Genomic DNA, 13,723 nt, shown 5'->3' on the forward strand with positions numbered 1-13,723 from the left:
TGTACATTCTATGAGTTTGGACAAATATATATGACATGTATCCACCATTACAGTATCATACAGAGTGTTTTTACTGCCCTAAAAAATCGCTGTGATCTGCCTACTCATCGCTTATCACCATCACCCCAACCCCTGCTGCAGTATTTCTTTATGCATTTTTTTTTTGAGGAAGATTAGCCCTGAGCTAACATCTGCTACCAATCCTCCTCTTGTTGCTGAGAAAGACTGGCCCTGAGCTGACATCCATGCCCATCTTCCTCTACTTTCTATGTGGTACACCTACCACAGTATGGCTTGCCAAGCGGTGCCATGTCCACACCCGGGATCCAAACTGGCGAACCCTGGACCACCAAAGCAGAACGTGTGCATTTAACCGCTGCACCACCGGGCCAGCCGGCATTTTTTTTTTTTTTTTAAAGATTGGCACCTAACAACTCTTGCCAATCTTCTTGCTTTTTAATTGCTTTTTCTCCCCAAATCCCCCCAGTACATAGTTGTATATTTTTTTAGTTGTGGGTCCTTCTAGTTGTGGCATTTGGGACGCAGCCTCAGCGTGGCCTGATGAGCGGTGCCACGTCCACACCCAGGATCCGAACCAAGGAAACCCTGGGCCTCGAAGTGGAACGCGCGAACTTAACAACTCGGCCAGCCCCTCTTTATGCATTTTTGCATCGTTTCTGAGCGTAATGATATATGCAATATGACAACCGTCTTCCCTCATTTAAAGCAAAACATAAATTTCCAAATTTTTACAAACTCTTTCTAATCATCCTTTTAATGACTGCATAGCGGTCTATGATGTAGGCATTGGTTTCTTGCCTTTCTGCCCGTTTGGTAGGAGTGAGGAACATACGCCAGATGGCCACCGAATGTTTGGGGAACTGTAGTGGAATATGGCTGGAATATAGAATTTGAGCTAGAGATAATGGCAAGATGATGCCAGACAGGCAAATGAGATCCTGAAGGCTAAGCCAAGGAGCTTGGAGTTAAAATTGCAATCGGGAGGAAACTGAAAGGTGAGTGACAAGATCAGATTTGCATTTCTGGAAGATCACTCTCTTAGCAGGATGGGGAAAAAAGCGCAGTTGGAGGAGCTACAGTGAAGAGATGACGAGTTAGGAATAAGAAAGTAGCAGTGGAAATGGGAAGACAAATTGAAGATTTGGTAACAGAGCAGATGTGGGGAATGAGAGGAGAATCACTGATCACAAATACTGAGAGGACTACAACCCCAAGCAAAACAGATCAAGACCTCTGCCCTGGGGAAACGTCAGTCCTGTTGAGATTAAATTCCAGATGTTGGCCTGGGCAACTGGATGCGGCCACCTGCCAGACAGAAAGCACAGGAGAGGCGGCATGGCTGTAGCTGTGACGCCTTTTGGTGGGAAGCGAGGGAGGGGCAGACCTGCGGAGCTCAAGTCTCGACTTAGCACACGTTATGTCTGCGACTCTGCCTCCTCAAGGGTGGGGATGTCCAGTAAGCAACTGGATGCAGCGAGTCTGCAACACGGGCGCAAGGCAGGGGCAGAACTGCAGACGGGGACCTGGTGGGACACAGGCGGTAGATTAAAGCCTGAGGACCGTGCAGAGTCGGAGGAAAGGGGGCAGACTGCTGGAGATCCGTTAACACGGAAGGGCAGAGTTCAAGAGCCTGCTGCGACCAGCCAGAGAAGCCAGGAGGCGGAAGCCGCTGGGAGAGTCACGCCAGCCCGGGCCGGGAGAGTGGCAGAGAGGAGCGCGCTACGGCGTCATTGCTCCGAGAGGAGAAACGAGGAACACACTTTGGCCGACAAAGGATCGTTGGCGACCTTGTGTCGAGCGGTTGTCACTCCGCAGCGAGGGCTGAGGTCAGACCGCGTCCCGTTGCACTGGAAACGTCAGTGGAGACAAAAAGGAGTGTTACTCTTTCAAAACGTTGGGCAAAGCCAAGAATGATGCAGGTGAACCTTTGCTAAGCTGTGCACGTGCTGCGCGGGGAAGCAGCTTATGAAACTTGCAGTATCCTCCACGTGTTCCTTACGCACTGCTCCACGAGGCACCCCAAAACGCGGCGGCCTACACGGTACCTCTCTGCTTCTGTGGGAGAACGGGACTCGGCGGGGCTCCCGCTGCGAGCGTCCCGGGAACTGCAGTCGGACGTGGTTACCGGCATCACGGGAACTCTGTCTCCACCTGCTGATGCCGGCTTTACCTGTCTGTCAGCACACCCACGGATTTACAGTAAGACCACCGTCTACAGCAGCTTGGCTGAGGCGAGGGCCGAGGAGGGAGCCGGGGCCGCGCAGCACCCTGCCCGGCCCTCCGGCGTCCGCGAAAACGAGCACGTGGGGCGGGTCCCCGCGAGGGCCGCGCCGCAGATGCTGGGCTGAACTCGCGGGAACACGAGACTCAGAGGCAAAGTCGGGGTGCTCTCCAGCGAGCAGCGCGGGGGGCGGCCGGCGAGCGCGCCCTGCCCGCGGGCCACGTCAGAGGAGGGCGCCCCGGGACGCCGGGCACGGGAGCGCGTGGCTGCGGCGCCCTGCGGGTGTGAACGCCCGGGTGTGGACCGCACCGCGCCAGGCGGGGGGCGCCTCGTCCTTGACTGGGGACCCGCTTCTGAAGCACTTCGGGTGAAGGGCCGAGGTGTCTCGAGCCGTGTCACAGGGCGCAGGCAGGACAGAGACGGGAGCCGCTGCGGGGCAAGGTGGGCAAGTGCGGTTCCAGGTGAGCGGCGTCCGGACGCCCGCCGCGCTATTTCGACCGCCTTTCTGCGGGCTCGAGACCTTTCAAACTAAAAGGTCGGGGGAGCGGGGAAAGGTCATGTGCTGCCCTGCTGTGTGGGGCTGGGGTGGAGGGAGGGGGTGACGGGGGTGGTGAGACGAGGTGAGAACGACGGAGGTGAAGGGGAGAGGGAGGCGCGGAGCGGGGGAGGGAGTGAGGGAAGGCGGTGAGGTGGGGAGGGCGGTGAGGGAGGAGCTGAGGGAGGGCGGTGACGTGGGGAGGGCGGTGAGGGGGGAAAGGGGAGGGCCGCCCCGCCTCCGCCCGCTCCCGAAGCCTCCGCGGCGCCGGGCCGGCCTCGAGCAGCCCCAACTTCAGCAGCCGCAGAGACTGTCAGGCGCCAGGGCGCTCGACGCAGCCGGACGCGCCCTACGGGCGCCGCCCGGAGTTCGCTCCAGCCCGTCCTGAGGCGGCCCGAGGAGCACGGGGAGACGTCCGTGGCGGCGTGGCGTCCGCGTGCGGCCTGCGAGCGCGACCCCGGCCCCGTCCAACCGCCGCTCCCTGACGCGGACTCGACGCTGCGCCGTCCCCGGCCCCAGAGCCCTTCCTTCCGGGCATCCTTAGCTAAAGGGGAGCCCTTTCTCCTTCAGCGGAAGGCCACCGGGGCAGGGCACGCGGCCATCACGGAAAGCGCGCCACAGACGCGGCGCCAACCAGTGAGCGCCCCCCGCTGCGGGCCCGCCCCTCACAGGGAGCCCCCGGAAGTGACTGCGCGTCCTCCGAGACGGCCGGCCGGCGTCGTTTCCCATAGGACACCCCGGCCCCAGGGCCACGCCCACACATGCCAGTCAGGCAGCCGCGGCGGTGCGTCAGGACGTCATCGGCCCAGCGCGGCGCCAGCACGCGGCCGCACGCATTCGCGCCTGGGCGGGCCGGACCTGCGGCTGCGGGCGAAAGAACACGCGCATGCGCTCGATGGAAAAGTTGTCTCCTCCTCCCTCATCCCCCGCCTTTTCTCTACGGCGGCTCAGCTAGGACATGCTTCCGGGTCGAAGGGTTTACTTCCGGAGAGCGGGAAGGCTGAAACGGGGTGGCTAAGCTGGGACCTCGCCTGCGAGGTTCTCGGTGGGCCAGGCTGTGGTCATGGACAGGTCAGTTCTGGTGGTGGCGGCTTAGCTCGGAGGCTTGTCGCTCCTGCTCGTCGGTGGGGCGAAATAGCTGATCGCCGGCCGCAGGGGAAGCCGGCGTCGGCCGGGTGCTGCCCTGGGCTCCTCCCAGCCTGGGACATTGCAGCTTGGGTTGGGGAGGGACGCGGGTGGCGACGAGGCCCGTGTTCCACTGCGGCTCCGCCGGGTCCTCCTCCTCGCAGGGCTTCCCGCTTCCGGTGGGCGCGGTGTGGGGGTGGCCCGGCTCTGGAGATGCTGAGTGCCTGGCGAGGTCACGGCCGGTCAGCGACTACTGGGGACCTCGGCCCAGACTTGCTGAGCGCAGGTCCCGGCTGAGTCGAGTTGTCTGTGGCCCCGGCCCTGCGCTGGCCGCCGGCGACGGACATGAGTTACTCGAGTTCTTAACGTGGTGGAGGAGACCACTGCGCAGTGCCAAGCGAGAGCGTTTCCTGCTGCTCCTGGGGGAAAGGCAGGAGGGGCGGCTCGGTCTCCCCGTCCCGGGAGGTACCGGGAAGGCCTCCCAGAGGAGCTGACTTCCTAGCTGGTCTTCGAATGATAATAATGGCCGACATCGAGTGCCTTAAACGCTTTAAACATGTAATGAGCTGATTTAGTCTTCGTAACGGCCCTCTGAGCCTAGGTACTGTGATCCTTTTCTCATAGGGTAACACTGGGGCTGACAGAGGTTAAGGAACTTGGGCAAAGTTAGGAAGCTGACAGACAGAAGAACCGCGTTGCCGCCTGCCTCTGTGCGTGCAGACGGCAGGCGCTGTTGAGGAGTGGGGCAAGGGGGCGGGGGTTGGCCTCCGTGAAAGGGACGACGTGTATGAAGGGGTAAGGCCCTGAACCTGCGTGCTTTGTGTCGCTGAATGGCCACGTGCAGGGTATGTTTATATGAGGGTGATGTTCTTGGCTGAGTATATGGCTGAACTGAAAAGCTGGGCTCAGATCTAAAAACCGTGGACTTGATTCTGCAGGCCAGAGATGGCCAGCTGAAGGTTTTAAATGGAGGAAAAGCATATCGGATTCTTGTCTGAAAATACAGGTCTCTTGGGCTGGTTGTGGCCTAGTGGTTGAGTTCAGCGTGCTTTGCTTGGACAGCCCGAGTCCAGCTCCTGGGGGTGGACCTACACCACTCTCAAGCCCTGCTGTGGTGCAACCCACATACAAAATAGAGGAAGGTTGGCACAGATGTTAGCTCGGGGCGAATCTTCCTTAGCAAACAAACAAGAAACAGGCCTCTTAATTCACACGTTTTGTTTTCTAGACCTTGGGCTGAGAATGATGGGAGATCTGAAGCATCATGACTACAGTAGTGCTGAGACAAGAGGACCCCTTAGTGTACTCTGGGGAGACGTAACTTGAAGGATCATTTCTCTCCAGTTTATTAGAATTCTCTTTTACTTAGCCTCCCATCTCACCAGGTCAAACAACAGATTTTTTCATGGTACCCATGGTTTGAAGTTTTTTGGAGACTAGTGGAGATCCCTTTAAGAGAGAGTTCTTGTAATTTTAGGGAACTCCTCAATCCAGCAGAGGAAAGATTGACCTTCATGAGGCAATTATCTAAAACAGTGTTATAGTGTAGATTCCAAGTGTGGAATTAATTCCATAGGATAAAATAACATAGCGAGTGCTAGAAAGTCAAAGAAGTCTTTGTGCAGGTAAAATTTGAGCAGGACTTTGAGGGATAAGCAGGATTTGGAGCCAGAAGGGCATTATCAACAAAAAGATCACAGGCTTGGCTGCTGGGATGATCTACACCTTGACTGACTCAGGGTTCTTTGCTCCAGTCATGATGATAAAGTTATTTGCAAATGCTACATTCTTATTTCATTCACATGAGCTTGCTTATGCTATCTTAGGAGTGGCTTTGGAGAGATGTCATCCCCTGTGATCCGAGAGGCAGAGGTGACACGGACTGCACGGAAACAGAGTGCTCAAAAGAGAGTTTTAAGTATCCTTTGCATTTTAAGCATCATTGTAAAAAAACTGCAACATGTTTGGAATCAGGATTATAGATTTTCTTTTTATGAGAGGTATTAAATACTAGCTATAATAATAAAATGCTATGGAAATTAGTTTTTTTAACTCTCCAGATGTGTTAGTTGGTAAATATAACGCTGGAATTCAGTGAGATTAAGATTTATGTTTCCCTGAAAATAAGGATGTTTCATTTTACTGCTAACTATCATATTGTGGTTAGTTTCTTCTGAGATTAGATAGCCTTTTTTTATTTGAAATCTGGCTAAGAACTCTTAGTTCACTGTGTAGTAATCTTACGACTGATAGCTGAGAATTTAAATTGTAGAGGGAATTATTTATTCTTTGTGTAGAGAAAACGGTAGCCATAAAATACCTTGTTCTTGAAAAATGTATTCACATATTTTGTGTCATGTAAATATGGTTAGTCTAATTTGAATGATGTCTTTTCTCCAAGGAAAACTTTTCTTAACTCTTCCTCCAGTTCGAGCATCCCAAGATGAAGTTTTTGCCAATACTACACCAAGAAACCAGGTGATCCCTCGAACTCCCAGCTCATTTCGACCACCCTGTAAGATTTTTTGGTTTTAAAGCATTTAATAAGAATAATAATAGCAGCTAGTAGTTACAATACACGTAATATAATATTTTAGTTGTGATGTCAATGATTAGGAACAAATAATATTAATTGCAGTTAGTATTTATTGAACTCTTACCATGTGTAGCATCATACTTATATAAATATACAATAACTGTGACAAAGGTATTATCTCTATTTTGCCAAAACCGAAAGTTTGACTTAGAGAAGTTAATTAATGCAGATAACGTAGCTAAGTAAGTATGTAAGTAACAGAACCAACGTTCAAACAGTGATCCGCTTACTCCAAAGTCCATGCTGTCCACACTATACTGCCTCCTTGGTGTGCCTTATAAAATTAGAATGTGAAGAATCCATTGACTCATTAATGTCCCTTTTTTTTTTTAATGCTCAGTTATATTCTTTTTTTTTTTTTTTTAAAGATTTTAGTTTTCCTTTTTCTCCCCAAAGCCCCCCAGTACATAGTTGTGTATTTTTAGTTGTGGGTCCTTCTAGTTGTGGCATGTGGGATGCTGCCTCAGCATGGCCTGATGAATGGTGCCACGTTCGCGGCCAGGATTCGAACTGGTGAAACCCTGGGCCGCCGAAGTGGAGTGCACGAACTTAACTACTCAGCCACGGGGCTGGCCCCTGCTCAGTTATATTCTAACAAAAGCATCTCTATTTGCAGTAAAATTTTTCCTGGTGGGCTCAGTAGTACCAAAAGCTCAGATTTAGAAAAATAAGTTAAATCTTCATATCATGGAAATGTTAACAATAAAGTATTTGTTTGGTTAGACTCTAAATAATTGAAAACTGAAAATTACTTGTTCATTGTTGTTTGTTTGCTTGCTTTGTTTTCATGATGAGTGCTTGTGCTGTTCAGGATTCTCTTTATTAACCTCTTGTTTGTAGTTACGCCACCAAACCGGAGCTTGCTGGGGCAGCCAGATGTGTCGTGCATTCTTGGAACTGGAGGGAGGTCTCCCCGGCTTACACAGTCTTCAGGGTTCTTGGGAAATCTGTCTGTGGTACGTAGAAAAATGGGGCTGAAGTTTTCTCCCTTTTTATAAAAGTATGATATTTAGCTTAAAAGCCTTTAATGAGACTTGAAGTCATATTCATCATAAAACTAACTAGTTTATGTGGCTTGAAATAATTTCTCGGTCAGACTTTCAGAAAACAGAAACCCCTAAGCATCTCATGTCACAGGAGGAAGCTGTGACACAAGCAAGATTTAGCTGCAGATAAAGTGTGTTAACTTGACAGTTTGCTGATCAAATAAATTCTGATTGGTTGCTGATGGCTATAACAGCTGAGCCCTATTTTGAAGCATAAAATAGTTGGAAGCCAAGAGTAATCAATGAACAATATCATAAGGAAGAGAGACAAACGCGTTAAAGGAAAGAAAAGAGAAAATGTGGGGGAATTAGGTGAGACATTCTTTAGGAATCAAGATGGTACTGTATTTAAAATAGCGGAAGAAAGGCCATATAAACTGTGATGCAGAATGACTCGACCCCGCTGTTTAAAATACCCTGTAGGAAAAGAAAGGATTGACGCTAACTGAGAAGAAGGAAACAGCAGAGTTTTGTTGGAGTGGTAGAGTGGTATAGCACCTTTAGTTCCCAAAACAGTAAAAACGATGCTTCTGTATTTGGCTCCATGCTTATTAAAAAGGCACAGAGATTTTTACATGCACTTGAAGTTGTCTAAATTAGATGTTTTCTGGAGAATGGAGAGGTTAAACCTCTCTTTGTCTTAGAAGGTTAAATAGATCTTGAAAATATTTATTACAGTTGTGAATTTTTAGTGTTATTATCCAACAATGATTAGTCATTGAACACTTTTACTCTGCTTATGAAACTGGTTTATGTTGGTAATGTTTATCTTGTTCTACTTAAAAACATGAGTGAATTGACTGCCTCTGGGTTTAAGCAAAAGAAGATGACTTATTTTTTACTGCTTTACAACTGCAAGATTAATAGTAAAACTGTTACTCACTTGAAGGCCAGGTTAGAGTAAAAGTGTATTGATTACTGTAAAATGTGTAGAAATTACTTTGTAGTCAGAGGTATTTTCTCAGTTTGTTTTGCCAGTTTTAATATTGGCTGTGAGAGGTGATCTTGGATATCTAGGTTGCCCTGAAGGAAGTAAGGTCATTTGCTACGTTAATTTTACCATACGTCTACCTGCACAGATTTGATTGTGGACCAAAATATTTTTCTGAATGCAGAATAGCATTGCTGTGTAAGATTTTCAGTTTGATCCTTATACTAATGACAATCAGCACCCGGAAGGAAGTGAACTATTAGGCTTCAGGAGCTGAAGCTAAGCTCTGAGCCTGTAGTTACTGCCTCACGAATAGATAGGGTTCCAGCACCCATCTTGAGCACTTTTCCTTGAGGAGACTGATTTAAAGGTCCATTTTTATTGCTGCTCATACTGGGATTTTAAATAAAGGTGAATTATAAAAAACTTTATTATGCATATTTTAAAACATGTCCAAAAATAGAATAGTGGAGTAAGCCCCCACGTGCTCACTGCCCAGTTTCAACAGTTGTCAGGATATGGCTGATCTTGTTTCTTCTACACCCCAGGCATTTGCCCACGTTACTTTACGACACCCAGATTCCATACTGTTGTATCCACAAGTCCTTCAGCACGTATCTGTGAGACATGAGGATGTTTTCTTTAACATAAGCACAATACTGTTGTCACATCTAACCCTACATGCACGCGTGCGCACATACACACAGAGTAATTCCTTTATCATTTCAAGTATCCATTTTATATATGTATATATATTTTTTTCACTGTGCTATATATTTCATTAAGTGTTCACATTTCCCCAGTTGTGTCAAATTTTTCTGAGTTGGTTTTTTCAAATCAGGATCCAAACAAGGTCAACACATTGCATTTGCTTGATGTGTCTCACGTGTTTTAATCTGTGAGTTCCTCCCTCGTCCTTTTTTTGTTACCATTTATTTGTTGAAGAAAATAGGTCATTTCTCCTATACAGTTTCTCCTGTCCCAAAAGTGAAAAACAGATGTGCACTTAGAGCACTGGGACTTCTTATTCTGCCTGTTGATGTCAGCTTAAATATTACGCAGTGCAGTCCTTGTTGGTTTTTTTTTAAAGACTCTAGATAGAGGTCAGTGGAAACAAACTTCACGGTTTTTTAGATTTAGATTTTTTTATTTTTGTTAAAGATTGGCACCTGAGCTAACATCTGTTGCCAATCTTCTTTTTTTCTTCTTCTCCCCAATGCCTCCCAGTACATAGTTGTGTATTCTAGTTGTAGGTCCTTCTGGTTGTGCTATGTGAGACACCGCCTCAGCATGGCCTGATGAGCGGTGCTAGGCCTGCGCCCAGGATCTGAACCAGTGAAACCCTGGGCCACCGAAGCAGAGCACGTGAACTTAACCACTAGGCCACAGGGCCAGCCCCGGTTTTTTTTAAGTATGAAGTAGCACAAAAGAAAACAATCAAAAGAGCCATAATTTCCTTAACGAAATAACCCTTGTGTCTATCTTCTAAAAATGAAAAACACATACAGAAGGTTTTAAAAAATTTAGCTGTGCTGAAGTCTTTATTCACTCAATGGCAATGACTCCATTACTTTTCTGTGTCTTTTTTTGTCCTTAAGGTAACTAATCTGGATGACAGTAATTGGGCTGCTGCGTTTTCATCACACCGTCCTGGGCTCTTCACAAACGCAGAGCCCCACAATGTAACTGAGGATGTAACTCTCAGTGCTGTTATGTTGCGTGAGGATGATCCTGGAGAAGCTGGTCAGTGGCTCTGAGCTTTGTTTGTAACACAGTGGCTTGTCGCTTTACTAGGTTCAAGGAGACTGTCTCCTTCTGCTCCTGAACGTGACTATAAAGTATGTTCATTAAGCTCTTTGGTTATGGTGATAGCTCTGGGAGGTTGAGGACCTCACCTTAGTTCTCGGCTGGAGCAGCATCTTGCCACTTTCTCTTCCAGTGTAAATAGCAGCCCGTTAGGTTATTAGACAAGTCTCTAACATTTTTATTCTTTTCTTGTTCGTGCTCTTGAAAGGCTGCTCTTTTTGTTTAGGTTTAGTTTTTATCTAACATTGACATGTTTTGTTTTGGCCTGGATGCTAATGCTATATTTTCAAATAGTGTGACCTTTCTAGTTTTAGGCTGGGTATTACTATTCCCTTTTGGGAAAAAGCATTTATTTTTACTGTCTCTTTACCTACACATTACATAGGTTCTTCATTTTACCATCGTCATAAGCATACCATATATGTGTATGGGTGCTAGTCCATACCACTGTCTGAACATTAACTCATGTAATGGTCCATTAAATAGTTAGAATAACTATTCTCATTTTAGGGGGAAAGAAACCTCTGCTCGAAGAGGTTAAGTAACCTACTTAAGCTCACCTGGCTAGGAAGTGATGGCCCCAAGATTAGAAACTAAGCCGTTTGATTGCAGAGCCCTTCTCTTAACACTGTGGTAACCGCTACTTCCTTGTAGTATCTGCCAGGAATAAGTACTCAAATTTTGAGTCTCAAAAATACTTTGTGCTTAACCTATAAAATATAAGAATTTCATTTGTAGTATGAACAATAGGTGAGACCTTAAATATTATACAGTGTTACAGTAGAGTATATGTATTTTTCCTGAGTAGAACATGTCATTTTAGTATCATAACTTTCTCAGCTACTTTGTTACAATGTGCTTAAAATATAATTCTGATGTTTTAAAATTTGGTTCACATTTTTGTAGTAATTGATGACAGACTAATAACTAATACATCTTTGGGATCTTAAAAGACTTGTAGATAACAAAAGAAAAAAAAAGATAAATTGGACTACATCAAATTTAAAACTGTGCATCAAAACATACAATCAGTAGAGTGAAAAGGCAACTCACAGGATGGGAGAATATATCTGCAAATCATATATCTGATAAGAGGGTAATATCCAGAATGTAGGAAGAACTCTTACAACCCAACAACAACAAAAAACAGCCCAATTAAATAATGAGCAAATGGAGCTGGCCTGGTGGTGTAGTGGTTGAGTTCATCTGCTCCACTTTGGTGGCCCGGGGTTCGCAGGTTCGGATCCTGGGCACAGACCTAGCACTGCTCGTCAAGCCACACTGTGGTGACATCCCACCTCCCACATCCCTATTCCCTGAGATAGAACAGGCATTGACTTCTCTCTAACTATGAAAGTCTCAGGTGGCATCTGCCAAAATAAAGTTGTTTGGTCTACGTTGAAAATCTGTTGTTTAGTGTAGCGAGCTTCATTCATTACTCATTAATTATTCATTCATCATCTTGGCTGGATCTTCTGGATCACTTGCTGCTTCACCTGCACTTTCACGTTATGGAGATGGCTTCTTTCCTTAAACCTCATGAACCACCCTCTGCTAGTTTCAGACTTTGCTTCTGCAGCTTCCTCCTCTCTCAGCCTTCACAGAATTGAAGAGAGTTAGGGCCTTGCTCTGGATTAGGCTTCGGCTTAAGAGAGTGCTGTGGCTGATTTGATCTTCTATCCAGACCACTAAACCTTCTCCATATCAACAATGAGGCTGGTTCATTTTCTTGTCTTTCATGTGTTCACTGGAGTAGCACTTTTAATTTCCTTCAAGAACTTTTCCTTTGCATTCACAAATTAGCTAACGGTTTAGCACAAGAGGCCTAGATTTTTGGCCTCCCTTGGCTTTCTACGTGCCTTGCTCACTAAGCTTAATGATTTCTGGCTTTTGATTTAAAGTGAGAGACGTGACTCTTCTATCACTTGAACACTTAGTGGCCATTGTAAGGTTATTAGTTGGCCTAATTTCACTACTGTTGGGTCTCAGGGAATAGGGATGCCCGAGGAGAGGGAGTGAGACTGGGAACAGCTGGTCGGTGGAGCAGTAAGAACAGACAAAACGTTTATCTGTTAAGTTCACCGTCTTATATAGGCATGGTTCATGGCACCCGCAGACAATTCCAGTAGTAACATCAAAGATCACTGATCACAAACCACCATAACAAATATAGTAATAATGAAAAAGTTTGAAATATTGTGAGAATTACCAAAATGTGACACAGAGACATGAAGTGAGCAAATGCTGTTGGAAAAATGGCACCGATGGGCTTGCTTGACACAGGGCTGCCACAAACCTTCAACTTGTAAAAAAAAAAAAACCTCAGTATCTACGAAATGCTATAAAGTGATGTGCCATAAAACAAGGTGTGCCTGTGTACCCAGAAGCAGATTGCCTCATATGGTAGTTCTATTTTTTATTTTTTGAGGAGCTTCCATATTGTTTTCCATAGTGGCAAAACGATTCACGTTGCCACCAGCAGCCCTCGGTGGTTCCCTTTTCTCCTGATCCTCGGCAACACTCGTTTTTCTTGTCTTTTTGATGATAGCTGTGCTAACAGGTGTGAGGCAATAGCTCCTGGTGGGTTGATTTGCGTTTCCCTGATGGTTAGTGACGTTGAGCACCTTTCATGTACCTGTTGGCCATCTGTATGTCTTCTTTGGAGAAATGCCTATTCAGTTTCTCTGCCCATTTTTTAATTGGATAGTTTGGTTTTTTTGTTACTGAGTTGTATGAGTTCTTTATGTATTTGGAAAATTAACACCTTATCAGATGTTATTTGCAGATGTCTTCTCCCATTCCGTAGGCTGCATTTTCGTTTTGTTGATGGTTTCTTTTGCTGTGTAGAGCTTTTAGTTTGACGTAGTCCCACTTGATGATTTTTGCTTCAGCAGGTGTTTATGCTTTTGGTGTCATGTCCAAAAAACTGTTACCAAGACCAATGTCAAGGAGCTTTTTTTTTAGGATTTTCATGGTTTCAGGTCTTATGTTTAAGTCTTTAAACCATTGTGAGTTCATTTTTATGAGTGGTATAAGATAGGGGTCCAATTTCATTTTTCTGCAGGGGGTTATCCAGTTTTCCCAGCGCCATTTATTGAAGAGACTGTCCTTTCCCCACTGAGTTTTCTTGGCTCCCTTGTCAAATATTAGTTGCCCATATATGTGGGAGTTTATTTCTGGGCTCTCAGTTCTGTTCCATTGGTCTCATTTTATTCCAGAACCGTACTGTTTTGATTACTGAGCTTTGTAGTAGCGTTCACGGTCAGGCAGTGTGAGGCCTCCTGCTCTGCTCCTCTTTCTCAGGACTGCTCTGGCCAGCCTGAGTTTAGTTTTGCATGATTACAAGAGCTCTGTGGTTGGATGGTGATGATGGTAGCACAACAGTGTGGATATACGTAATGCCACTGAGCCATACACTTAAAAATGGTTAGGATGGTAAATT

At 46.6% G+C, this 13,723-nt stretch overlaps 1 protein-coding gene across 2 annotated transcripts in view; it reads left to right on the plus strand.

The window, feature by feature from the left end:
• The first annotated feature begins 2,467 nt into the window (after positions 1 to 2,467).
• The window catches only part of NUP107 (nucleoporin 107), a 43,813-nt gene continuing 32,557 nt past the window's right edge, over positions 2,468 to 13,723 (plus strand). Inside the window, exons 1-5 of one of the 2 annotated variants that reach the window (XM_014860682.3) lie at positions 2,468 to 2,703; positions 5,729 to 5,820; positions 6,331 to 6,417; positions 7,339 to 7,454; positions 10,074 to 10,218. In XM_014860682.3, the coding sequence (XP_014716168.1) occupies positions 5,745 to 5,820; positions 6,331 to 6,417; positions 7,339 to 7,454; positions 10,074 to 10,218 (424 nt within the window). In that variant the 5' untranslated portion in view covers positions 2,468 to 2,703; positions 5,729 to 5,744. Of the gene's footprint in view, positions 2,704 to 3,016; positions 3,849 to 5,728; positions 5,821 to 6,330; positions 6,418 to 7,338; positions 7,455 to 10,073; positions 10,219 to 13,723 lie in introns of those variants that run through there. The other variant, XM_014860681.3, reaches the window with a different exon arrangement.

Source organism: Equus asinus, chromosome 22 (assembly GCF_041296235.1).
Source record: "Equus asinus isolate D_3611 breed Donkey chromosome 22, EquAss-T2T_v2, whole genome shotgun sequence".
Lineage (NCBI taxonomy): Eukaryota > Metazoa > Chordata > Mammalia > Perissodactyla > Equidae > Equus > Equus asinus.